The sequence below is a fragment of the Drosophila eugracilis genome, unplaced genomic scaffold, assembly GCF_018153835.1.
Source record: "Drosophila eugracilis isolate 14026-0451.02 unplaced genomic scaffold, ASM1815383v1 contig_440, whole genome shotgun sequence".
NCBI classification, from domain to species: domain Eukaryota; kingdom Metazoa; phylum Arthropoda; class Insecta; order Diptera; family Drosophilidae; genus Drosophila; species Drosophila eugracilis.
The window spans coordinates 1,438,979-1,463,011 of NW_024573306.1; the positions used below are offsets into that span (position 1 = coordinate 1,438,979).

General features: G+C 42.8%; 8 protein-coding genes across 9 annotated transcripts; 4 read left to right on the plus strand and 4 right to left on the minus strand.

Moving 5' to 3' along the window:
- Positions 1 to 162: 162 nt before the first annotated feature.
- LOC108117281 (mediator of RNA polymerase II transcription subunit 25) lies at positions 163 to 2,882 on the plus strand. Its single transcript, XM_017229635.2, has one exon. The coding sequence runs from the start codon at positions 258 to 260 to the stop codon at positions 2,832 to 2,834; it is 2,577 nt and encodes an 858-aa protein (XP_017085124.2). The 5' UTR covers positions 163 to 257; the 3' UTR covers positions 2,835 to 2,882.
- A 106-nt stretch (positions 2,883 to 2,988) lies between these two features.
- Positions 2,989 to 4,558, minus strand: LOC108117282. The gene is made up of 2 exons (XM_017229636.2): positions 4,436 to 4,558; positions 2,989 to 3,805 (listed from the first exon to the last, which is right to left on the minus strand). The coding sequence occupies exons 1-2, from the start codon at positions 4,490 to 4,492 to the stop codon at positions 3,098 to 3,100; spliced, it is 765 nt and encodes a 254-aa protein (XP_017085125.2). The 5' UTR covers positions 4,493 to 4,558; the 3' UTR covers positions 2,989 to 3,097.
- A 364-nt stretch (positions 4,559 to 4,922) lies between these two features.
- LOC108117243 lies at positions 4,923 to 10,544 on the plus strand. Its single transcript, XM_041818982.1, is given in 7 exon segments — positions 4,923 to 5,050; positions 6,218 to 6,321; positions 6,323 to 7,934; positions 8,176 to 9,043; positions 9,106 to 9,315; positions 9,375 to 10,155; positions 10,216 to 10,544. Coding segments are annotated over 7 exon segments (3,819 nt in total). The 5' UTR covers positions 4,923 to 5,014; the 3' UTR covers positions 10,424 to 10,544.
- A 337-nt stretch (positions 10,545 to 10,881) lies between these two features.
- LOC108117244 (N-acetylglucosaminyl-phosphatidylinositol de-N-acetylase) lies at positions 10,882 to 13,470 on the minus strand. The gene is made up of 4 exons (XM_017229589.2): positions 12,520 to 13,470; positions 11,741 to 12,031; positions 11,501 to 11,594; positions 10,882 to 11,448 (listed from the first exon to the last, which is right to left on the minus strand). The coding sequence occupies exons 1-4, from the start codon at positions 13,034 to 13,036 to the stop codon at positions 11,271 to 11,273; spliced, it is 1,080 nt and encodes a 359-aa protein (XP_017085078.2). The 5' UTR covers positions 13,037 to 13,470; the 3' UTR covers positions 10,882 to 11,270.
- A 456-nt stretch (positions 13,471 to 13,926) lies between these two features.
- Positions 13,927 to 18,696, plus strand: LOC108117218 (phagocyte signaling-impaired protein). The gene is given in 8 exon segments (XM_017229544.2): positions 13,927 to 14,300; positions 14,363 to 14,587; positions 15,600 to 16,092; positions 16,150 to 16,549; positions 16,637 to 17,920; positions 17,982 to 18,051; positions 18,054 to 18,179; positions 18,236 to 18,696. Coding segments are annotated over 8 exon segments (2,844 nt in total). The 5' UTR covers positions 13,927 to 14,239; the 3' UTR covers positions 18,421 to 18,696.
- Positions 18,697 to 18,845: 149 nt separating this feature from the next.
- LOC108117220 (histone-lysine N-methyltransferase PRDM9) lies at positions 18,846 to 20,261 on the minus strand. The gene is made up of 5 exons (XM_017229546.2): positions 20,041 to 20,261; positions 19,496 to 19,983; positions 19,308 to 19,442; positions 19,117 to 19,227; positions 18,846 to 19,052 (listed from the first exon to the last, which is right to left on the minus strand). Exons 1-5 carry the CDS (start codon positions 20,188 to 20,190, stop codon positions 18,914 to 18,916), a joined length of 1,023 nt encoding a protein of 340 aa, XP_017085035.2. The 5' UTR covers positions 20,191 to 20,261; the 3' UTR covers positions 18,846 to 18,913.
- A 33-nt stretch (positions 20,262 to 20,294) lies between these two features.
- On the plus strand, positions 20,295 to 21,779 carry LOC108117221 (zinc finger protein 675). Of its 2 annotated transcripts, none has more exons than XM_017229547.2 (4): positions 20,295 to 20,511; positions 20,581 to 21,083; positions 21,141 to 21,275; positions 21,487 to 21,779. In XM_017229547.2, the coding sequence occupies exons 1-4, from the start codon at positions 20,350 to 20,352 to the stop codon at positions 21,674 to 21,676; spliced, it is 990 nt and encodes a 329-aa protein (XP_017085036.2). In that variant the 5' UTR covers positions 20,295 to 20,349; the 3' UTR covers positions 21,677 to 21,779. The 2 variants fall into 2 exon arrangements, with proteins under 2 accessions (XP_017085036.2, XP_017085037.2); XM_017229548.2 differs by having other exon boundaries at positions 21,471 to 21,519.
- Positions 21,780 to 21,890: 111 nt separating this feature from the next.
- Positions 21,891 to 23,698, minus strand: LOC108117219 (zinc finger protein 287). Its single transcript, XM_017229545.2, has 5 exons — positions 23,438 to 23,698; positions 22,592 to 23,379; positions 22,400 to 22,534; positions 22,233 to 22,343; positions 21,891 to 22,175 (listed from the first exon to the last, which is right to left on the minus strand). Exons 1-5 carry the CDS (start codon positions 23,681 to 23,683, stop codon positions 22,019 to 22,021), a joined length of 1,437 nt encoding a protein of 478 aa, XP_017085034.1. The 5' UTR covers positions 23,684 to 23,698; the 3' UTR covers positions 21,891 to 22,018.
- Between the last annotated feature and the right edge of the window lie 335 nt (positions 23,699 to 24,033).

Here is a 24,033-nt window from a genome sequence, read left to right on the forward strand (position 1 = left end):
TTTTTTATAACAATATTAATTCTTATAAGTGCTCTTACCATTGACTTATGATTTTCACATTTATTTGTTCTATATTTATTTCGACAACCCTGCCAACTGCGCATCGATGGATTCAGATCGAACTATCGATAGAGTCGGAACGATAGACATAACAAACCGAAATAGAAGAAGAAGAGTGTCGAAAACCAGATAAAATAGTTTACATTTTTCGCAACAAGTTTTCGCCTTTAAAGACAACTTCCACTTCCTATTTTATTATGGAGGTGGACCAGATTCCTCTAGCCGACGTGGTCTTCATCATCGAAGGTAGCGCAATAAACGGGGCGTATATCAACGAGTTAAAAACCAATTACATCCTGCCGACGTTGGAGCACTTCACCACCGGATCCATCGATGAGCGGGAATACTTGATTGCGGAACGGTTTGCCACTTTATACGGAATCGTTGTCTACCGGACCGCTGCCAATCTGTTGGAACCTGTGTGCGCCACCTATGGACCCTTCCTGCAACCACAGAAAGTAATGGAGACAATCGAGAGATTGCCTCTAGTTGGAGGCGGAATGGAGTCATGTGCCCACATGGCCGAAGGGTTTGCTGCAGCGCATGGCTGCTTTGACGACATTAGCGAACGACGTCAATTGCTTGACCAGACGAGCGTCCAACGGCATTGCATCCTCATCTGCAATAGTCCGCCATACCAGATGCCCACCACGGAATCGTGGAAATATCCTGGAAAATCGTGCGAGCAGCTGGCGGCACTATTTCACGAGAGAAAGATCAATCTTTCCATTATTGCCCCTCGCAAGATGCCGGTATTATTTAAGCTTTTCATGAAGGCCGACGGGGATCAACCTATTACTAGCAAGAACTATGCAAAGAACATCCGGCACTTGGTGCTGCTCAAGGGATACAGTCTCAAGGAGCGAGCTCCCAGTCCGAACAGCATGGCGGCTCAGATGGCCGCTCCAAATGCAGCACAGGCTGCAGTGCAACAACAGCAGCAGCAACAAAACCCGGCAGGTCAGCAGCAGCCAGGTCAGGGAATGCCCATGGACACCACACCAGTCCAACAGCAGCAGCAACAACAACAGCAGCAGCAGCAGCAGCAACAAGGCAATCCCCAGCAGCAGGTCATGAACATGAATATGCAGCAACAGCAACCCGTTCAAAATCCTCAGGCGGGCCTTCTCAATCCACAGCAACAGCAACTTCTGCAACAGCAGCAACAACAACAACAACAGCAGCAGCAACAGCAGAATCAATTTGTGCCCAATCAAATGCAGAATCCCAATTTCCAGCAAAACGTTGGACCAGGCCAAAACCGCTGGATGTATCCCAATCAGCCGGGCCAAGCGCGTCCGCCGTTCATGCAAGGAGGAGGCAATGTGGGCGGTGTTGGTCAAGGAGGTGGCATGCAACAAAATCCCAATTCGGCACTTATCTCGCGTATTAATGCGCCGCCTCCAAATCAAACGGTCACCTCGCTACAACAACAGCAACAACAACAGCAGGCCCAACAGCAACAACAACAGGCTCAACAGCAACAACAGCAAAGGATGCAGATGCTTAACCAACAGCAGATGCTTAACCACCAACAGCTGCAGCAACAACAACAGCAACTTGTCCAGCAACAGCAGCAGCAAGGTCAGCAACAGGGCAATCCCAACCCCGGTAATAATATGATGCCGGGTGGCAATGCAGGCAACATGCCCAACCCACAGCAGCAACAACAAGTGGGACAGCAGGCAAATCCCCAACAGCAAGTCAATCCGCAGCAGCAACAGCAGGCAAATTCGCAGCAAGAGCAGGCCTCCCTGAGGGAAAAGATCTGGACAGGAGTGCTGGAATGGTCAGAGAAACCAAAATCGGATCAGCAGAAGATTCCTCACACGCTCCAGTGCACTGTGTGTACCAACATCAAAGACGGCGAGCCCGAGATTAAGGCTGAAAACTGGCCGCCTAAATTATTAATGCAGTTGATGCCCAAGCACCTGGTCGGCAACATTGGCGGGCAGTTCCTTAAAGACTCAAAGATGGTTGTTTTTCGACCCACTCCGGGAGAGGCACTAGATTCATTGGCTAAGATGATGACCTCCGGGTATGCTGGCTGCGTCCACTTCTCCTCAATTCCCAATTCACCCGCCTGCGATCTCAAGGTCCTCATTTTACTCTACACGCCCGATCGCAATGCCTTTCTGGGCTTTATTCCCAACAATCAGGCAATGTTTGTGGAACGTCTGCGCAAAGTCATACAACAAAAGCAGCATGGCAATATGCAGCAGCAACAACAACAGCAGCAAATGATGCAACAACAGGGAAAGTCACCTATGGAGCTTCAGCAGCAACAGCAACAACAACAGCAGCAGCAACAGATGCAACAGGACAATTCGCAGCAACAACACTACAACCAGTACCAGCTCAACATGCAAATGGGCGGTGGTGGTCCAGGCGGAGGACCTGGTCCTGGACCAGGCGGCATGCCAATGCAGCAGAACCAGATGCAGATGAATATGATGCAGCAACAGCGAATGCCATTGGGCGTTGGCGTTGGACCCGGTGGCGTTCCTAATCCTAACCTACAGCAGCAGCTGCAACAAGTGGCACCAAATGTGGCCGCTATGCAGCAGCAGCAGGCGCAACAGCAACAACAGCGTATGGTGCGTCCGATGATGAACAACAATAACCCGGGACTACGCCAGCTCTTGCAGCACCAAACAACGCCAGGCAACCAGTTCCGACCGCAGATGGGAGGCCAAAATCCTAATCAAATGGGAGCTGGCGGGCCTATGGTCGGTAATCGCAACTTCGATGACGGCAGCTACGAGTTTTTGTAGGCTTCTTTAAACTATAGTTAATATACTAACATATTTGATACAGTCCAACTCGAAACTAGTTTTTTTTCTTAAGACTTAATCTATGTATAAGCATAGAATGTGCTTATAACAATTATTGTTTCTCCTATTACCCAAGTTGAACATAAAACCGTAATTACATTCGAAATTTTCGTTTATTAAATTAGTAAGGATCAAAAGTGACAGAAGACCAATTTAAATATAGCGAATATTAATCACAGACCACAAACTAAAAGGGAAGTCAACTAATTAGATCCACCGCCGCCGCCACCTCCACCCGATGAAGCGGAACTGGCATTCCCGGCGCTAGCGGCAAATACCTTCCGGATATTTTGCAGGATGCTAATGAGTACTGTGCCCGCAGTTCCCAACGTCTCCAGGACATCGAAGCCTGTACTATCAATGGCTGTCTCACGATCCTCTTCCGTTTCGATTGCCGGAGAGCTAATATTCCCGGCAGGATGATGCGTTTCATGAACCCCATGGTGTCCAATTAACCGGTGGGTATTACTTTTAACATGGGAGTCGTTCACCCCACCACCGCCCACCGCATTAATTAGATGCTTGACCGGCTCCAGAACAGGAATAGCCAACTTAACACGATGCCACTCGTCCGATGATTCAGTGAAGCCCTCATGCTGCTCTCCAGTGCTCTCCATCTCATCATCAAGCTTATTGCGTTCACTGACTGGATCGTCATCCGTTTCCAAGGATAGCTCCAGGCTCATATTTCCCGTTCCCGGTAGTTGTAACAAGCTGCCAAAGAGTTGCTGCAAATGCGCCGAGTTTGTGGCCTCTGCTTCATTCTGTTCGAAATTAAATTCCTCACGAACTCCCGACTTTGGCTTTTGGTTTACAAAGCTGGTAACATGTTGCATTCCATTTTGAGGTTTAGAATCAGGTGAATTGGTTGGCTTGGCGGACGTCGTCGTCAGCAGTAGCAACCACAAAAACTGCAGATATATCCAAGAGAAATGGAATCTTTAATTGGCGCTTAATGACCGGCTACACGTACGATAATAAATATTGAATAAGCTCGATAATAAGGCTTTCTATATTCAAATCCTACCGCACACGCGTCGTTGGACCTTGAATTCGTTCTATTAGATATGACAATACTGCAAATCAAAGATGAGTTTTGGAGCTATGATAAATCATTTGTCTATGCTGTTTTGTAATACAAAAAAAAAACGATCCAAATAAGAAAAATATGTTTCTTATTCATCTGCTTAGTCAACTTTTATTTATATTTATTTATGATAACTATAGACTTATAATTTTTACTTGTGATCAAAAATATCAAAATATGATTAGAATTATATAATTTTTTGTATTTCTGTCCTTACAATAGGGAACCCTATTTAGAAAACATATAATATTAAGAATAACGATATTTAAAAAATATCTTAAAATGCAAAGACAGATGCATTTCTTCGTTAGTAATATCACTTGACCTACACCAATTTTAAAATGATATCTCTTTCAATAGTTTATGAGTCACTACTGTTTTTCTAAAAACCCATTTTATAAATTAAGCCATCATCAATTCCCCTTTTAAATCACAATGCCAAGTGTATGCTTACATTCAAAAAGACGATTAAACATATGGAACTATATGTGGAACTGGCCAATCGCAACATTGTCAATGAAATATACGGATCTAGCTGTTGGCTAGAAATCGAAACTGCTACCGAACCCGAAATAGAAACCGCTGTCAGCAAAAGCAAAAATCGAACTGAATGGCCAATAAATACTTGGGTTACCAGAGCCCAGCTGAAGGTAGTTTGCCGGTCTGACAGTTAATTAATATGCAACAACTGTAGGGGCAATTGTAGTACCTAAATTTAATTCAAAGTGCATTTAGAGGCCCCGAAAAAATAGATTTTACGGGGCTTGGAAGATATGATATATGGTATCATATCTGCAACAAAATGGTGCACTGATGGACTTAATAAAGAACTTCCATCATGAACTTATCAAGCTATAAGCTCTATAAAACAGTAGGCTTTTGAACTTACTTTCTCATTTTCACTATAGTTTTTATTCAGTCCTTAAACACAGAGCACAGCTATAACATCTATTTAAAGCCAAAAAAAATTTACCTAAATTCAAAATTCCTAGTTTAGTTTTGGCCCATTTGACACAAGTGCGAATATAGTATTATGCGTATTTTTGGAAGAAATAATAACTTCCTTCAGGTAAGCTGACCTTTAAAGCCTATTAATGCCATATAAGGACATATATTATGGACAATGAATTAAGAAGGAAAGTAGTAAGACCCTGCTCTACAAAGATTATATATTTTTGATCAAGATCAAAAGCCTAGTCTGCTTAGCAATGTTCGTCCGTCTGTCAATATGGACTGTTAGGATTGAGCATGCAATAAAGTATATACACATATTTTTGATCAGTATCAATAGCGATTTCGATTAAGCCGTGTCCGTATGTCCGTCCGTCTGTCCGTATGAACGCTGAGATCTCAGGAACTATGAGATACAATGCTGAGATTAGGCAGGCACATTCTTTAGGTCCCTTCGCAGCGCAAGTTTATTTCAGCATTCTGCCACGCCCAATATAACGCTCACAAACCGCGGAAAACTGTGTCGTCCATAACATTAAAGTGTATGTCTTCGTTTGACCTTGTATAACTTATTTCTGTTAATATCTATCGATTTACCAAAGATTTTTCAAATCCAAACATTATTTCGCTACTTTCAAAGAAATGTAGGCTATAAGGCCTGACATGGGCAGTAACGTCACTATCAGTTGCTCAACATGCTTTCTCTAACAATAGGTGGATATACGCTATAGTCGAGTGCCGCGACTATAAGATACCCGTTACTGTTTTACACAATTTTAAAATATTCACTTTGCTAGTGGAAATTCCCCAAGCGCCACCTATTTTTTGTCGGAGAAAGCATGTTGAGTAACTGTTAGTGACGTCGACTTCGTTATTGATCCTGATCAAGAATATATATACTTCATAGGGTCAGAAACGCTTCCTTCTATCCGTTACATACTTTTCAACGAATTTAGTATATCCTTTTACTCTACGAGTAACGGGTATAAATATATAAACATAAATTATGTATATCCTTCTAGTAAGCATAATTTAAATTACCAATACGATATGCGAAAAATACGGAAATCAGTAGGCTTAGCATTTTTATGTTATCTTTTGACTATACTAAAATATCATTTTCCTTTAGTAAGTTCTACCCTACACACCATTTCGGTTTCTCCTTTTTAAAAGTGAAATTTTGTCGTGATTAACTTATGTTTTCGTGATAAATTAAAAAAAATTAAATAAATTAAAAACAGAAATGTTCGGTAACACTAATCGCGTTGGACCGAATCTTCTTCAGATATCCCGATGCCTGAGCTACCATGCACCACTCTTCCGACCGCGTCACCTACTGCTACCGAAGCCGTTGAGTCTGTTGTGCAGAGGTGCCAGCTTGGGATCCAAATGTGACTCATCCAGGTCGTGTCCGCGTCCAGAAATTTTCGGAAAAGGGAAACAATATTTTCTCGATCAGCGATAATGTGGACATGTTACGCAAGCGGATTAGCTTCTCTGGAACATCCGGGACTGCACCGAAGATTCTTCCAATTGGATTGATTACACCGGAAACTGGAGATGGCAAGGACCTGAAAATCGTCATTGTGCCTTTGGATCTTTCTAGCATGGATGCAAACGCCCTCAAGGATACGCTGGATACCATTAACCAGCTTCGCTTGTACGCTAACCATATCGAGGCCTTTTCCAGCAGCATGGTTGAGGAATACAGTGCATTAAACGAGGCCCTTCAGGATGTGGAGTCGGAAGTTCAGTCTCAAGATCTCACGGCGGAATCAAAAGCCGATAAACATAAATTCTGGGAGACCTATTCATCGTCGTCAACGACAGATGCAGTGGGAACCACAGCGGATGCTAACCAAGTTACCAACATGCCCATGGAGCGCCAAGCGTCTGTCAGTAGTTGCCTTCAAAACGCTATGGCAGTTCCCAGCAGTCCAGCAGCTATCAAGCCTCCTCTAGGAACTGCGAAGTACATGTCGGCGATGCCCCAAGCTAAATCCATTCAAGAAACTGCTGCAGAACCCAATCTCCAAGAGTTTTCCGCCCAAGACGCAGACTTCATTGAAGAGGTGCGAGTGGATGTGCCGCAGGATCTGACAAATCGGCTCAACGAGATGGCCGTTTCCTCCATGGAGCTGTCCTTTGAAATGGACATGACGAACCTAAAAGATGCTCTTGAAAACAAGGACACAAATACTGAAACTGATCAGGATCCTATGATCTGTATGCACACCAAGGTGGAACTAGACGCGCCGGGCGCAGTGCAGAATACGCTTCCGCTTAGGTTTAACGCCTTGATATCTGGTGTAGTCCAGATCGATCCCCAGAGGCTAAATCTTGATCAGCTGACGGACGAAAAGATGCCCGCCTTCAACGATGACCTTACATCGCTGGCTGCCAACCTTTGCAGCACTGCCTTAGAGAATGGTTTTGCCGGAAACTCGGACACCTCTGACACCTCTGACCCCTATATTGCCGATCTGGAATTAACCAAGGATGAAGAAGTCTTTCCAACCAAGATCATCGACACGTCCTATATGTCACCTGCTAACCATGTAAACCACAAGAATCTAGCTATGCAGAAGATCGCCGAGGAAGCTTCTATTGTCCCGGGCACCCAGGAGGTTGAGGTCCCGGTTCCCGTCGACAAGGACGGCTGCAAGCATCCACCTGTCAAGCCCAAGCGCAAATGTCCTGGTAAATGCCCTCTTATTACAGATCCATGCAAGGAGGATCCCTGTGAACGTCCTGAGAAGAAAAAGGCGCCCAAGAAGAAAGCCTTAAAAACCACAGAAATCACTTCCATGGCGAAGGGTGGCGACAAGAAGGATCCTTGTGCAAAGGATAAGAAAAAGGATCCTTGCGCAAAAAAAGACGATAAGAAAAAGAAGGATCCTTGTGCTAAATTTAAGTCTGGAGAGAAGAAAGATCCTTGCGCCAAGAAGGATGACAAAAAGAAAGATCCCTGTGCCAAGAAAAAGGACCCTTGTGCCAAGAAGGATGACAAAAAGAAAGGATCCCTGTGCCAAGAAAAGGACCCTTGTGCCAAGAAGGATGACAAAAAGAAGGATCCCTGTGCCAAGAAAGATGACAAAAAGAAGGATCCCTGTGCCAAGAAGAAGGATCCCTGTGCCAAGAAAAAGGACCCTTGTGCCAAGAAGGATGACAAAAAGAAGGATCCCTGTGCCAAGAAGGATCCCTGTGCCAAGAAAGATGACAAAAAAAAAGGATCCCTGTGCTAAGAAGGATCCCTGTGCCAAGAAGGATGACAAAAAGAAGGACCCCTGTGCCAAGAAAAAAGATCCCTGTGCCAAGAAGGATGATAAGAAAAAGAAGGATCCCTGTGCCAAGAAAAAGGATCCCTGTGCCAAGAAGGATGATAAGAAAAAGAAGGATCCATGTGCCAAATTTAAGAAGGGAGGCAAGGATGGTAAGGACAAGTGTGCCAAAAAGAAAGACCCTTGCGCCAAGAAAGATGATAAGAAAAAGAAGGATCCCTGTGCCAAGAAGGATGATAAGAAAAAGAAGGATCCTTGCGCCAAGTTCAAGAAGGGAGGTAAGGATGGCAAGGATAAATGCAAATTCTCTACCTTTTCTAGGCGTGGAGACCCAAGCAAGCGTTACTTGTCTACTGCCTTAAACCAAATCATCCGAGAATCTGATTCTGTTCCGCGTGGTCCCCGTTTCCAAGTCTATTCCACTCTGGTGCGCCGTCACTACCGCGCCCCCGCTTTAAAGACCTACAACTCCTGCCAGTGCTCCCTTTGCAAGGGTCGCTTGATTCACAAGGCAGTTGCTCCTGCTCGTTTTACAATCAACAGAAGCCTCCTACGACGACGCTTTGGTGGTCTTGGAAGAAAGATCTCCCCCGGAGCTCTTACCAATTACAACAATAGGGGCAAAAAAAGCAAGTCCGGCGGCAAGTGCGGCCAAATGGCAACCAAATATCCTAAAAACCGGGGAAAGGACATTAAGGAGCGAACTGGGCTGCGAGATGATTGCTTCGGTGACGATGAAGGCCAATGTTCAGTCAAGAGCTGCACTGGAAAATGCGCCAAGGTCAAGTTCCCAAAGAAAAAATGCGAACGGAAAGAAAAAAAGGACGATGGTGCGTACTGATCTCATTTCTTGTTGGTAAAAAGTTCCACAGGTCAATTATCTCTTCCCAAGGCAGAATAGGCAATCTCTTAGCTGGGAATAACTTTGCCAGCCTTCACCAGCATTTAAGATCTTACAGCACTAAAATGAGTTGCCAACAATCCGAGTCACTAATATCGGACGAAGAAACAATTCCTAATGATCAAGCTTATGCTTTGCGTATTTCGAATTCCTACGAGGTCAAAGTGGTTCCCGTTTCCAGACCTCGACCAAAGGATTTCGGTATAGTATCCCTTAAAAATTAACAAGAAAATCCCAAAAAGTTTCTTTTTTTTAAGCAGACGTCCTTATTCGAACGGGTTCTGTGGCCATTTCGAACTCAGACATCCATGTCTATGAGAATGGGAATCGCGATATAGAAGCCATGTCCCTGGGCCACGATGCTACGGGATTCGTGGAGGAAGTCGGCCGGTGCGTCCATCATCTGCACATGGGTGATCGCGTCGTCATGGAATCTGCTTTATCCTGCGGCATTTGCGACTTATGCAAGCAGGGCGTATACAACATGTGCTCCGGATTGGTGTATAATGGCTTTCTAAGCACCTACCAAACTCATCCGGCTGACCTTTGTCACCGGCTTCCCCCATCCATCAGCATGCAGGAGGGTACCTTAACCCAAACTCTAGCCCTAGGATGTCAGGCGTGCTTTAAGGGCAATATCACGCCAACCAGCAATGTTCTCATCCTAGGGTGCTGTCCAACGGCAGTAGCGGCTGGCCTATGCGCCAAAGCTATTGGTGCTAAACGTGTGGCGATTGCTGGATGTCTGGCTCCAGCTCTGGATGTTATTGCTCGGGACTTTGGTTTCCAAGCCGTTGAATTCGACAGTAATGCCCTGTTCGGAGAGGTTCTTGAAGCCATCTACAACAAGTTTCGAGACTGGCCAGATTGCGTTATAAACTGCTCCATTTCGGCGATGACAATGAATCTGGCGGTCATGGCGTTACGTCCTTGTGGGATATGTGTGCTGGCTGAGTGCGATTCGGAGTGTGCCAGCTTTAATGCTCTTGACGTCCTTATGAAAAACATCCGCCTTGTGCCCAGCTTTCGATCTGCCAATATGTGAGTTAACAAATGACTTGATAGTTACCCATTTAATTTATTATGTTCTTTAAATTATAGGTATCCTACTGCACTCCAACTAATGGAATCTGGTCGAGCAATCATGCACAAGTTCATAACAGCCACATATCCCTTAAGCCAGGCGGAGGAAGCTTTTAGAAATGCGCAGCACGAGTCCAATATTGGACTGGGAAAGGTAATTGTTAACTGTGCGGAAGAAGTAGACATCGAGGATCATTTGAAGAGAAATTCAAAACCGGCATCCTAAAAAATTATAGTCGTAAAAGCTGTGTAAAAGATGGCATTGAAGAATCTAATATGACCCTGTGTTTTCGCTTTTAAATTGGGAATTAAAATAAAACAATAATTATTAAGTATTGCAACAAAAATCGCTTCGCATTTTACTAAGTTCTGCGTGGCCCATAAAACAATTAATTTGAAAGTGCGCTCATAAAAATACTTTTAAATAAATATTCTTTAACAGCATTCTAGAATCTATCGTCTCTGGCTCATCAGTTGATTTGTTTGTTTATGTGTATACATACATTCTTTATATATATAGATATATATAAATATATTTTAAAAAATTATTATTGTACTTCGCTGCTTACAACAAACTATTTTACAATTTTACAAGAACGAAAGTGACTCACTAAAGGTGTGTATGCTAAGGGGGGAATCAATGTACACAAAACGAAAAATGAAAACATAAGCTAACAACAATAATTATAATAATGCATACATTTTTAATTTTTTAAGCATTTGACTACATCGCACACTTTGGAACATTGCTTGGACTGAGTATAAATAATAATTAGAGCTAACTAATAAGATTTAAAGATATGCCATTTTATATGTGAGTTTGGAACTAATTAATGGACTGTTTTGTGGTTTCGGTTGCCTATGGTACTGTCGCTTTGCTGGTTATTTGTTCCCTGGTTGGTTTTGGATATAGCTTTCCAATTACTATCGATCGTTTGGTCAACAGTAGTTACATACATATATACTAGTAGAATCGTCAGAGTCTAAAATAAAATCCACTCGCTCTGCCACTCGGAGCATACGATCTTGAAGGTAGTTTGTCTTTTGGTATTCAATCATATTCATTTCCGTTGCTAGTTGTCATGAATCTGCATTTCCAGTTCCACATCCGAAAGATTTATTTGACGCATCGAATTGATAAACATGTAGCGAGAAGTGTAGATGTAAAGCCAGCGAAACCACCTCATCTGCGAGTGGTGCTCCTTCATTGCGCTCCTCACAATCGCAGCCTCCTTCCAGTTCAATATGCACCTAAATAATAGAGAACTTAGATTATAAATAATACTTGCATCACATTTCATACCAATGTGTAGACATAAAGCACGTGCACAGCAGATCTAAGATAGACAGATATTTTCTGACCACATTGATTGAATCCAAGGTGTAAAACTTGCAATCTGCATTGGGAAGATACATAAAAAATTGCTGTATACTATAATTTCTAAAACTATTAATAGCGACAACTGCAGCGATGGGCATGCCAATTAACATGCACCCATTGTTTGCACCCGTCGCCGCCCGCGTGACTCACACGCCTCCTCACCTTTGGGCAAAAGGTTGGCCAAACAGAGCGAGGCGGCCGCGTAATACACGGCACAATGGTTCGGATGCGAGCTGACGCCATCGCGATCGAACGTGAATATTGCCTGGATGTCGAGGCTTTCGACCGTGTGAAGTATTAAGCTGGCCACCGCATCTGGGCGCCAGTCAACATAGGGGTCATCCGGCAGATTGGTGGCATTCATCAAGACGATGTTAGACTCGGGGATACCGAGCTTGGAGCAGGAACGCCATAATTCCTGACGCCTCACCTTCGCCTTATGCTCGAAGTTTCCTGTTAAAAAAATAAACCTGATTAATTTGGTTCATTTTGATAAGGATAAGCTTATCAGGTGGAAATTGTAAAAAAAAAATTTATAAATGTGAAACCATAATGATTTCATTAGAACGGAGAAAATAACATTTTATCGAATACTAATATATTAATCTTTTTAATTAATTAATATTAAATTTTTAAAAATAAACTAACTTGGGATGTGAGTTTCAAAGGTTGGCCAAAAACTATAAAAAACATACATATCTAAAATGGCCTTTGAAATTTGAAATTGAACATACGTCATGTCTAAAGTAAATTGTTTAAGGCTCAATAAATATACCTTATTATAGGGGATTATTGACGGCTGCCGCACAACAAAATATAGAACCCATATGGAAGCACTAAAGCTTAATAAAGATTCGCTTCTGATTTCGAAACGTGTAATTTCGTTTAATGCTTCCAGATCTATTGTTGGTTAACGATGATGTCACTACTGGTAGACTTACCGTTGGACAGGCAGAGTATGTACACCTGGCAGCCTTGACGCTGCGTTAGCGAATAGATCAACGGCCCAAAGAACATGCACTCGTCATCTGGATGGGCGGTGATCAGAAGGACGCGCTCCATGTGTGCCGTTTTGGGCAACCGGACGCTACGCAGCCGTAGCCCGGATTGTAGAGCTTGCTTTAGTCCGCCTGAATTGGGATTCCCATCCGGATTTGGATTCAGTTCGTCTTCTTCGCCGGATCCGACATAGTTGTTGTCGTTGTTGTGTCTTCCCGATACGGATCCGGAGAGCCAGAAGGTGAGCTTGTAGAGGCCCAGGCATACTAGCAAGTACACCGCACAAGCGATCAATACGTGCTCCAGTGCTTCGGCGGATGATGACCTGATACGGCAGTAGATGGCCTGAGGATTGGGGACGAGCTGCTGGACCTGCTGCTGCAGTTGGCGCCAAGGAGATGTCGATGCAACGCTGCTTGATATGCTGGCCACGTACTCGCTCAGCCAATTAAATCTCATCTCTCATTGCGTCCGGCCAAGGGCGATAATTTTGGCGAGAAATTCTTCACCAAAAATGGACATGCAGCGTTTTGGCAGCGAGGAAAAGCTGAAAAGCGGCGACTACGGTGCTCAGGCTGTTACTTAAACTATGTCACTAAGTTGATGCGTTTCTTAATCGGTAATTTAATACTTGAAAACGTTTAGTTACGAGCCCGCGCGCCGCTTAATCCGCTAATCGCTGCATTTTATTCGAAAACTTTACGTGTTTTTCGCCTTTCGGGGGCAGCAGCTAGTGATGGACGACTGTTGTGGTGCGTGGCAGGTGCGTGACTCACGCGGATTTGTAAGGTTTTCCGATCTGCTTTTAATAGTTGTCTCATGTGCGCCGTGCATCTATAAAGCTGCAATTATCAAATTAGCACTTGAATAAACTGATAAAGTATTTTGTGTCATTCATCGTTCGTTTGCAAAATGCGCGTCGTGAGTGGGTATCGTTCCATCTCCATCAGTCAGCTGATTAAAAAAGTTCCTTGTATTAGGGGTATTTTTTGTTATTATTCAAAGCTAATATTGTATTAAAATAATTTGTAATAATTGATAAGTTACTTGTTTCTTTTTTTTATGCATTTAAATAAACTATACCTCATAATTAAATATTTATACAAGTAAACTAAATTTAAAATTTAGTATTAAAGAAAGAGTAAAATAGTATGAATACTTATGTACGTAATTGTAAATCATCTATATCATTTTGTCCACATTCATTATTACCAAGGAGTAAGGAAATATACACATATGGTTAAAATGTCTGTCGCTGTGATTTTTATTGCTATTAACTTTATCATGTGACTTTTGAGCACCCCTAATTTTGGCACACTCCGATTGATAAATACCAAAATACCAAAAAAATACCGGAGCCGCTCTTTCCTCTCTGAATATGCAGTCTGAGGTTTTTTTTATTTTGAATTAAATTTAAAGTCACTGATATTCATGAAATTAAGCATTTAAATAGCCTTTAATCGTGTGATTCGAGTGCTCTAGAGCCAGCCGCCCGTCCCCCGACCGCCCAAGTAACACGGGCAACCCGAAGAATTGGTAGAAATAAATTAAAAGACCACAGCGTGCCGCAAACCCCAAAAGAGAGCGAATCTCAGTGCGAGGTGCATGCAGCACGTTGTAATTAGGTTAGCAGCATACAGCAGCACCACATAACATCATAACATGGCACAGCAGCAGGGCATGGACTCGGCCTTGTTCGAGCGGCGACTTAAGCCGGTGTACGGTGAGTGTTCCCTATCGTCAATCAAGTCCACAGGCTAATCACAATCTCACAATCCTATACAGACAACCTAGAAGTGGGCAACAACCGCAAGGCCCTGCAGGAATCCGAAAAGTTGCTTCGCAAACATCCAACTCTCCTCTGCGCTCGTGCGCTGAAAGGCCTATCCCTTCTACGGTTGGGGCGCTACGACGAAAGCCATGGATGCCTTCAGGCTGTCGCCGAGGAGAAACCCACGGATGATTCTACGCTGCAGGTGCTATCATTTTGCTATCGCGAAATGGAGCAACGTACGTATGGGTTGTAGTTAGCCTAGAGGTCTCAAAGATTTAGCCTTTAGCCTATTTAGTACAACCTACCTACAAAAAATAGGGTTACTGATTAGACATTTGCTTGAAAAGATTGCTACATTAACTATAGGGCTAATGAATCTATAAAAATTGGAAATTAGTCCAGATTGGTGATGATGGTACTTAAAATGTTCTTATCTGAATTTAAGCTTTTTACCTCAAAGAAATAGTTTAAATGAATATACATACTTAGGCTGTGGAAGCTTATCTTTCATAAGATAGATGGAAAATGTGTTTACAAGTTTTAACACACTAGGTTAAAAAGTGGACAAGAATTAATAAGTAAAAAATAATTAAGATGTATCTGGAAAAGTTACATATCAGCAATATAAATATTCTTTATTTGTAAAAGTCTAAATTCAATTTTATCACAACTTGCCTAATTTTTCAAGACAGATTTCTTTATTAAATTAACAACAAGGGGAAATGGCAATCGGTTAAACTTTTTTCATTAAACACTATGCTTAATCTGAAATCTGTACTCTATTCCTATTTAAAACTTTACATTTTACACAAATCGCGTAGAGCATAGAAATTGCATAAATTTACATTTCAAAAACATTTTCTAATTTTTAAAACTTTGACCAAAGTAATTATAAAGCCATGTCATATCAAAGGTCATTATTTTGTGTGTTTGCTTGACAATTTTTATTATACAAACGTATTTTTTTTAAAACCAAAATAATTTGGACTCACACATCTACTTTTTCCCACATCCGCCACATGGCATCCGCCAAATGTATCCCCCAGGGACGCCCCTGCCACGCACACGAAGTGCCCACAATTCATATTTTTGTATTTTCTTGGCACGCGCACCTCGCCCGACTAATTAAAATCGCATTCTCTTAGTCGGACGACGGGCGGCAAGTGCGTGCCAACGATCTAAGTATATAGATACCTGTACCTGCAAAAGAGATCGCTAATTATATATAAATATCCGCCTTTTTTGCAGTGGACAAAATTGTGGAGCTGTACCAGCACGCGGTAAAGCAAAATCCGGGCAACGAGGAGCTGCTTGCCCACCTTTTCATCTCGCATGTGAGAGTGGAGGACTACAAGGCACAACAGGCGGTGGCCCTGCAACTGTACAAGGCTCAGCCAAAGAACGCTTACTACTTTTGGTCCGTGATCAGCGTAGTCTTCCAGGGTATCCGGGGGCCGGAGTCAGCGCTGCCCGAGAAACGGAAAATCTACCTGGCACTGGCGCAGCGCATGGTTGACAAGCACATCAAAGAGGGCAAGTTGGAGACGGAGCAGGAGGCCTTCCTTTATCTGCACATCCTCAAGCTGCAGAACAAGTACCAAGAGGCTTGGGAATTCCTTACTGGCGAGCTGTGCGCCAAGATCTATCCAGGTGCTCCAGTCAGCATGAAGTTTGAGCTACTCAAGGAACTTGGTAACTGGCGGGAGCTAAATGAGCTGTTGCAGCAGCTTCTTGACGCAGAGTGAGTTTCATTGAATCTTACAAAAATTGCTATTTTAATATTTTATATCTTTTCCAGTCGCGACCGCTGGGATTTCTACAAGGAGTACATTCAAAGTTCTTTTGAATTGCTTAAGCTTACGTCGGATGCGGAGGAGAACGGGGAGAAGGATTCGTTGGGGAGATGTCAGGAGTTCCTTCAGGGCATCATTGACTCATCGGAGCGCAAGAAACGTGGTCCGTATCTGGCGCGCTTAGAGCTCCACCAGCGCATGCGAGCAGAAAAACTGCCAGCGGAAAAACTTATTGGCGACTTTGACGAAATGGTAATCGAGTACTTCCGGCTGTTTGGCGACAAATCGTGCTGCACCCATGATATTGCCCTGTTCTTGCCTTCGGTTAGCATGAAACAGCGGCAAGCACTGGCCAGTAAACTTTTGTTGGAAAGCGGTGTGAGCTCCACGTCACTTCCGAAGAACGTAAGTAATGTGTGCCTTTGCATTATTAATTTTAATTTAAATTTATAATTATTATATTTAAATTTATATTAATTTAAATTTCTGCAGAAAGAGCAGTTGCAGAAGCATCTTTGCGCTTTGCAACTATCTCGTATGTGCGGTTCTCATATGGAGCTTTCCACGGATCACCTGCTTGCCTTTTACACGGCCCTTAAACTGCACTACGAGCATGGTCGAAGTACTTTTGGTAAAAAACTGCTGGCTACGGAAATGGGACCATCGGATGCGTACGCATTGCTGGCTGCAAACGTGATGTACGATCTAAGTAAAAGAGAAAACAAGTCGGATCATTTGTTCGAGGCTCTGTGCCTGCTGCAGTACGTCCTGCGAAATAGTACTAGTAACTTTCATGTAAAGCTGCTAAGTTTGAAGATATACCATCTGTTTGGCTGCCAGGTCGGCGCACAAGAGATGTACGAGTACCTGGATATTAAGCAGATCCAGCTGGACTCGATGGGCTATGTACACTGCCAGCTGCTGCCTTTATGTGGTCGCTTCTCAGGTACCCGGAATGTATACGATGCCACGCTGAAGTTCTTCACCAACAGCTACAAGGAGCGATTGGAGTATATTGCGTTGACCTATCGATTTTGCACGTTCTCGAAAATGGAAGAGTTCATGAATTTTAAAGAGCGGTTAACCAACAGCTTGCAGTACGTGGCCTGTTCGGTGGAGGCGCAGATCTGTGACCTTGTCAGTTGTTATGGCAATATACAGCAAAATCTGACAGCATATACTGCAATGAGCATTGAGCCGGCGGAAGACCGCATCGCATGGCATGAGTTGAGTGACAATCGCGACTTGGGAGCCATCATCCGCTGGGATCCTCTTCATGAGGTAGATGCTGCGGAGGAACGTAAGGAGTCCTTTGATCAAGAGGTTGAGGTTCTGCAAGTGCGCTCCCTGATGCTCAGACTTTTTGCCTCTTTTATTGACTTGTATCACGGATCTAGCGTTAAAGACACACCCGCGGGAGCGGAGTCCGCAACCCTTGAACTCTTGCGGGAGTCTTGGACGGGATTATTTCAACGTTTGCGTCTAATGAACTACAAGCCGTTGGCGCAAAAGTTTCTAGTCAACCTGTTGCCCACACGCCTTACCCTGCTCCTCGAGCTACCGTACGAACGTTTCTTCGACGACCTGGCCCAGTTGGTACTTGATTTGCAAAGCGGATCTGGAAAGCTGGCCGAGCAGTGCAAGCGGGTGGGTGACAATGTAATTACAGTTATGGAGTTGTGCGTTCAGACCATCAACGAGAGTAACGAATGTAATGCTGTTGACGGTTTGTGGAAGCGACGGGGGCAGCAGCAGAAGGTGGCTGCTAGTTTGGAAGTCAGTATATCATAATACTTTAAAAGTTAGAAACAGCTTAACTAAATTCTTGCAATTTTAGATGTTTTCACTTTATGCCTTACTGCTGTCTGTGCTACACGACAAGCTGCAGGTCAGCTCTAAGGCCAAGACCAAAAGAGGCCTGTGGACAACAAGTTGGATGGACCCCAACCGATTAGCGAGAAGGAGCGAAGTCAGATGTTGCAGGAACTAATGCGACAACTTAAGCATAAGCTTGAGACTTGCGATGCGACCATACGTAAGTATCTCTATCGATTTTCTTGCAGAAAAATAAAGGTGAATACTTTTTTCTAGGCACCTGGAAGGCGCCGGTCCTGCCACACGATCTTAGCTCCTTCATGGCTGATATGTCGCTAAAGCCGGAGGTAGAGGCGACGCTCATTAGTGATGTCTCGGCCACTTTTAAGGACTCCCACGAGCTGATGGTCACCGAGTTGCGCAATCTGCTTAAGGACAAGATACGCATGGTGGCCAAATAGATGCTTCTTTGCTGTGCAAAGGCCATCAGCCAGTCCGGCCATCGTTGCCCAATCAGGATAAAAGTTCATAGTTTGTTATTTAATTTTGTTAACGAATACAACCAACCTCCTCCTACTCCTTACTACAATTATCTCGAACAACAGAGCATGTCAGCACTTTTCAATCAATTTTCGGCATTTCCCCTTGTACAACATAGTAGAAGTTGTAAAATTTGTAAAACAAAAGTTAAAAAAGAAACAAAACAAAGAAAAAAGATTGCGTACCGCTTGTAAGTAAGTTAAATAAAAGATGAAAATGTAAATGTACACAAAATTATTTTTATAAAGGGAGAAAAGAAAGATAAAAGGAATAATAATAATTTAAAGTAAATTCTAATTGTGTATACTAATATTACTATAAATTGAACACGTGTTGATCCATAATTTGTATACATATTTCTGCATTTGGGGAATTTGTTGATCCACGTCTTCCTATAAGAACGAGGTAGCGTTTTTATGAAATAGGTAAAGCGTTTCCCATTTTGAACGTATTAAGATAGGCTGGTAATCGGGGATCATTTACATGTTGTTGAGTCTGCAGATGGGCCACCAAATTGTGAATGCGAGCAAAGGTCTTGCTGCAGAGTCGACATCTATTGGAATAGACAATTTACATATGCTAAAGGGAAATATTAGGTTTTTAGAAAAAGTACTCACGTATGAGGTTTCTCGCCTGTATGTGTTTTGTGGTGCATTTTAAGAACACTGGCGTAGGTAAAGGTTTTGCCACACGTTTGACAAGCATAAGGACGCTCATTTCGATGAGTTCTAAAAGGAGTAAGTATCCATAAGCATTCCATGAAGAAAATACATAATTTAATAACCAATTAATAATATTGTGCATTTACCTTTCGTGCTTGACGAGAGAAGTGCGCTCCGCGAAACTGCGTTGGCAATATTGGCAGGTGTATGGTTTTGCTCCAGTGTGCTGGCGGATGTGGCGCTTTAATTGGTAGTTGACGTGGAAGCACTTGTGACAGATCCTTAAAATGTTTCATTGCTATGTATTCAATGAATTCAAAGGGAAACCACTTACTCGCATTCGTAGGGACGCTCATTGTTGTGCCGCCGCATGTGAGTATCCAGGGTACTTTTCCTGGGATACCCATTGCCACAGATCTCGCACACATGAAGTTTAGCAATTACTGAAGGTGAGGGAGTTGAAGAAGGAACAGGATCTTGGGCAGGAACTGTTTGCTCTGCCAGAACCATGGGATTTTCCTTCTCCACCGGTTGTTGTGTTGTCTCATCAATCAGATCTTCGGTTGCCCAGGCTTCCTCCTCCAGCAACTCCACCTCCAGTTGTTCGAACTGCTCCGTTTCCGCAGACGGAGCAGGATTAGGATGTGGGACAGGATCCACCACATCCTTAGGCCCTTGCTCAATGTGATCTCTTACCACGTATTCCCTGAGAAATTCATTGGAACGCTGGCAAATCTGTCGGAATTTGTGTGCCATGGTTAGGAAAACCTTGCATCTGAGACATATCCTGGTAGGCAGAACCTCCTCCTCCGTGGGTTTTATCTGTAGGTGCAGCTGAATTTTAATTCTAAACAGCATAACAATTTTTTAAATCTAAACCTGAATTCCACTCAAGCTTTCGATTTTATCGCAGAGGGAAATACCGCCGCGCAGCTTATCATCTGCTGAATCGTAGATGGACACCATGTGGGCTTCTCCGTCCTGTAGGCAGGTCCTACACAAGGTCAGCATATTCAATCTTAGCTCCATTTGAATTAAACGAATGTGCCCACAAAAATTAACGATCAAAATAACTGTGCTTCCTCTTTCCCATTTTGCTATTCATCGATATTTATCGAGAGACCAATTGGCATTCGCACGGCAGCCGCAAAATTTTTAATTGTTTGCTCAGGAATAACATTTTCAGATATGCACTTTGGAATTTTGTCTAGTGATAACAGAAGGATGCGTCCGCATATAAAGAACAAGGAATTACATTGTCGGATCTGTTTGGTGCAGCCACAGAATGAATCCCTCATGCCTACGGAGCCGGATTTTCCGGTACAAATAAAGCGTTGCACGGGAGTTGATGTGAGTTTTTAAAAAACTTTTTTATTTATAATTTTTATACAATAAATATGTCTTCTCTTATCCGCACAGCTTAGTGAGACTCCCAACTGGCCGAATCACATTTGCACCAGCTGCGCATTGCTTCTTAGGGCGGCCCTTAAACTGCGATCCCTTTGCCAGAAAGCGGAGAAGGAACTGGAGGAGCAGCAGCTGCAGGAGATTCACATACAGATTATTCATAATGACCAGGATATGAAACAGAAATGTGATGATGGCTTAGACCAGCCAAAAAAGTTGACTTCTGGCAGTGATAGCGAACTTGAGTACGAGTTCCTTGAATCCTATGATATGACGTTGGACAACAACGAGGATGCGGATTGTAGTGCCGATGAAATGGTCAGCATAGAACCAGCTAACTCAGTGCCAGAAGAATCCGCCTGTTCCCTAAGTCCCAAACCGGCAACCGAAGACGAAGAGGACTCCAGCCAGACTCCTTGCTTTGTCTGCACTATATGTCAGAATGTATATACGGAGAGGGTCAAGTTATCCAACCACATGAAGGTCCACAACACAGAGAAACCACACGAGTGCGAGTAAGTAAGGTAATTAATTTATCTAAGTTGTAGTTGTTGTACCTTCTTTTCTTACAGAATCTGCCACAAACGATTTCGACAAACTCCGCAGCTGGCGAGGCACATGAACACGCACACTGGCAATCGACCATATAAATGTGATTATTGCGACTCCAGATTCGCAGATCCCTCCACACGCATTAAGCATCAGAGGTAATAATAACTCTCCATTTCTAAGAGGATGTCTAAACACAAAAAAAAGATATTTCTCTTTATAAAGATTTAAATAAAAAATAACCTCTCCTGAAAAATTCTAAATTATTTATGTTCCGCCACATTATTTATTTATAAGTTATGACACCTTTTAAGTGAAAAAGTTCTTTTGTTATTATTTTTACATACAAATAGCATTTAATTTTTTTAGGATCCACACAAACGAACGGCCATACAAATGCAAGTTTTGCAGCAAATCCTTTGCCTACTCTAATGTTCTTCGGGTTCATCTCACGACCCATACTGGAGAGCGCCCTTTTAGCTGCCAGTACTGCCAGAAGACATTCTCCCAGCTGCACCATAAAAACGCCCATGAAAAATCGCACAAGTCCAAAACATGAGCAAAACATTTGAGTACAAATAAATTAAGTTTTTATGACACGTAAAAATATACTTTAGTCTTCTTAAGTTTTCAGTGACGAAAATAAACCTCTTTATAAACTTTTTAGTATTAGTTGAACCTATCAATAAATAAATTAAAAATAAGATAATAAATATGAAATTACCCCAAAACACGATTACAACAGACAAACTGTTGCTACTCTCGGTTCTAAGTATAAATCCACAGACTTTTTAATGGAAGAGCTATAACAATGGGCTTTTTGAAATCTAAAACTAATGGGTCTTATCCATATCAACTTAAAGAAAACAAGTCCTTATTTGTTTAAATATTTTTTGGATAATTAACTGGGGGTCTCTGCCGACTCCTCCTTAAGACTCCCTCCTTCGGCGTTCATTTCCACATCAGGTTTCCATTGGCAGGAACCACGCCTTTCGTGCGTTCCACGATGCAATCGCATCTTATAGGCCTTCACAAAGCCTTTGCCACAAATATCACAGCTGAAAGTGATTAAGGATAAAGCAGGGAGATCAACAGTGAAAAAACTAAAAACTTACACATGCGGTTTCTCCCCCGTGTGGATCATCTTGTGAAACTTGAGGTTGTCCGAGTAGGTAAAAGTTCTAGAACAAACGTCGCACTCGTAGGGACGCTCCTTGGTGTGAATTCTAAGAAAGATTTATAGTTTGTTAATTGTACTTATTGTTAAAAAAAAAATATATACCTATGATGTTTAGTTTTGGTGGAACGATCGGCGAAGGCAGCTGGACAATAATTGCATTTGTATGGACGATTTCCTGTATGCGTGTTCATGTGGCGCACCAGTTGTTGATTCTGGACAAAGCCACGTCCGCAGATCCTGTAAAGCAATATGTTATAAGGAAAGAATACTTTTGATTTTATAACTGAAACTCACTCGCACTCGTGTGGTTTAACACCAGAATGGAATTTCATGTGCTCGGTAAGACGCGCCTGAGTGGGGTAGATATTCCCGCATACGTCGCAGATGTAAGTGCAGAGCTTGTTGCGCGGTTTCCTGCCCAGCTTCTTTTTGGCAACTTCGATATCTGTAGTGGTTACTTTAGCTGGAGCTGGCATTCTTGTCAAACGCTGGCGAGTAGTCGTCGCTGCGCGAGCTGGCTTTTCCTCAGGGACATAACTTTCATCGGAACTGATTATATCCTCGGTCCCGTCATCATCTGGAAGTTCTTCTGTGGTCAAATTTGTGTCAGAGTGGTGCTCATCTGTTGGATTATTGCTGGTAAGCAGTTCATATTCTTCATATACTGCGTAGGATTCTGTGTCCTCAACCACAGTCTGGGCTACATCAAAAACAGCCTGCGGAGGATCCTCTTCATCGAGCAAAACAGCATCAGCGCACTCGGCATCTTCCACTAAGTAGGTAATAAGATTCTGTTGATGCTGTTCTGGATGGTCAAACCCCATGTCCTCCACTTTAAATGCCTCGCATAGTTGGTTGGCATCCTCCTCCCAAGTCTTCACCACGCTCTCCACCGTTATATCTTCCGAGAGGTTAAGGATGTCACCATCGCCAGATGCTTTGGTATTACAGGCCTCCCGGTCGAGCATATCCATGATGTGCTGGTGCGACCGCTGACAGGTCAGTCGGAACTTATAGCAGAGCCGCAGGCAGCGTACACACTTGCTGCACATTTTGTCGGGAAAATTATCACCTACACTTACCTGTGGGGAAGGGAATCTTCCATTAAATGTGACAATAAAGTTAGGAGTTTATACTTACTGGTATGCCTGCGCAAATGTGTAGCATCTGATCTAATCGAGTGTAAGCCGTTTGACTGAATATCTCGTGGAGCAGCTCCTCGCCGTCGCTGGGATTGTTCAGACAAACGCGGCACACAACCCACTTTTCGTTGGATTCCGTTTTCATCGCGATTTCTTTGAATTTATAAATATTCCGACGCAGTTTTGGTTTTGTTCTTGTCGAAATTTCAACAGCTGAATGAAAGCGTCCACGGCCAATAGCCATTCACAGCGGAATGCGGCATCTTCAGTTGAAACGGTAAATACTGCCTTTAAATCACGTTTGATTTAAAAGGAATATCTGTATGATTACAAAAAAAATTAAAGTTTTATGATAGCATACATTTAACAGTAGTTTTTAGTTTGTTGTTTTAAATATTTACTTCTTTATACTTTAATATAACACATTTGAAATAATTTACAATATTTTATAACCTTTATCTAAAACACCGCTAAATGAGATTATATTTGTTTTCCAAACAGCGAACTCCATTGAATTTTATTATTCTAATATTGTATGCACTTCTTCACTTTGAAAATGTAAAATAAAAAAAATTCCAATATTACAGAAAATTT

Coding starts and splice junctions, on each gene's coding strand:
- LOC108117244 (XM_017229589.2), bottom strand. CDS start 13,036: ATGAGATTTAATTGGCTGAGCGAGTACGTGGCCAGCATATCAAGCAGC. Junction 11,595..11,740: donor GGCCAACCTTTTGCCCAAAG/GTGAGGAGGCGT, acceptor TTCCCAATGCAG/ATTGCAAGTTTTACACCTTG. Junction 11,449..11,500: donor TGCTTTATGTCTACACATTG/GTATGAAATGTG, acceptor TCTATTATTTAG/GTGCATATTGAACTGGAAGG.
- LOC108117219 (XM_017229545.2), bottom strand. CDS start 23,683: ATGGCTATTGGCCGTGGACGCTTTCATTCAGCTGTTGAAATTTCGACA. Junction 22,535..22,591: donor GTTAAACCACACGAGTGCGA/GTGAGTTTCAGT, acceptor ATTGCTTTACAG/GATCTGCGGACGTGGCTTTG. Junction 22,176..22,232: donor ACGGGGGAGAAACCGCATGT/GTAAGTTTTTAG, acceptor AATCACTTTCAG/CTGTGATATTTGTGGCAAAG.
- LOC108117282 (XM_017229636.2), bottom strand. CDS start 4,492: ATGTTGCGATTGGCCAGTTCCACATATAGTTCCATATGTTTAATCGTC. Junction 3,806..4,435: donor GTTTAATCGTCTTTTTGAAT/GTAAGCATACAC, acceptor ATATATCTGCAG/TTTTTGTGGTTGCTACTGCT.
- LOC108117281 (XM_017229635.2), top strand. CDS start 258: ATGGAGGTGGACCAGATTCCTCTAGCCGACGTGGTCTTCATCATCGAA.
- LOC108117220 (XM_017229546.2), bottom strand. CDS start 20,190: ATGGAGCTAAGATTGAATATGCTGACCTTGTGTAGGACCTGCCTACAG. Junction 19,984..20,040: donor AAAGCTTGAGTGGAATTCAG/GTTTAGATTTAA, acceptor CTGCACCTACAG/ATAAAACCCACGGAGGAGGA. Junction 19,443..19,495: donor GAGCGTCCCTACGAATGCGA/GTAAGTGGTTTC, acceptor AAACATTTTAAG/GATCTGTCACAAGTGCTTCC.
- LOC108117221 (XM_017229547.2), top strand. CDS start 20,350: ATGCACTTTGGAATTTTGTCTAGTGATAACAGAAGGATGCGTCCGCAT. Junction 20,512..20,580: donor AGCGTTGCACGGGAGTTGAT/GTGAGTTTTTAA, acceptor TTATCCGCACAG/CTTAGTGAGACTCCCAACTG. Junction 21,084..21,140: donor GAGAAACCACACGAGTGCGA/GTAAGTAAGGTA, acceptor CTTTTCTTACAG/AATCTGCCACAAACGATTTC.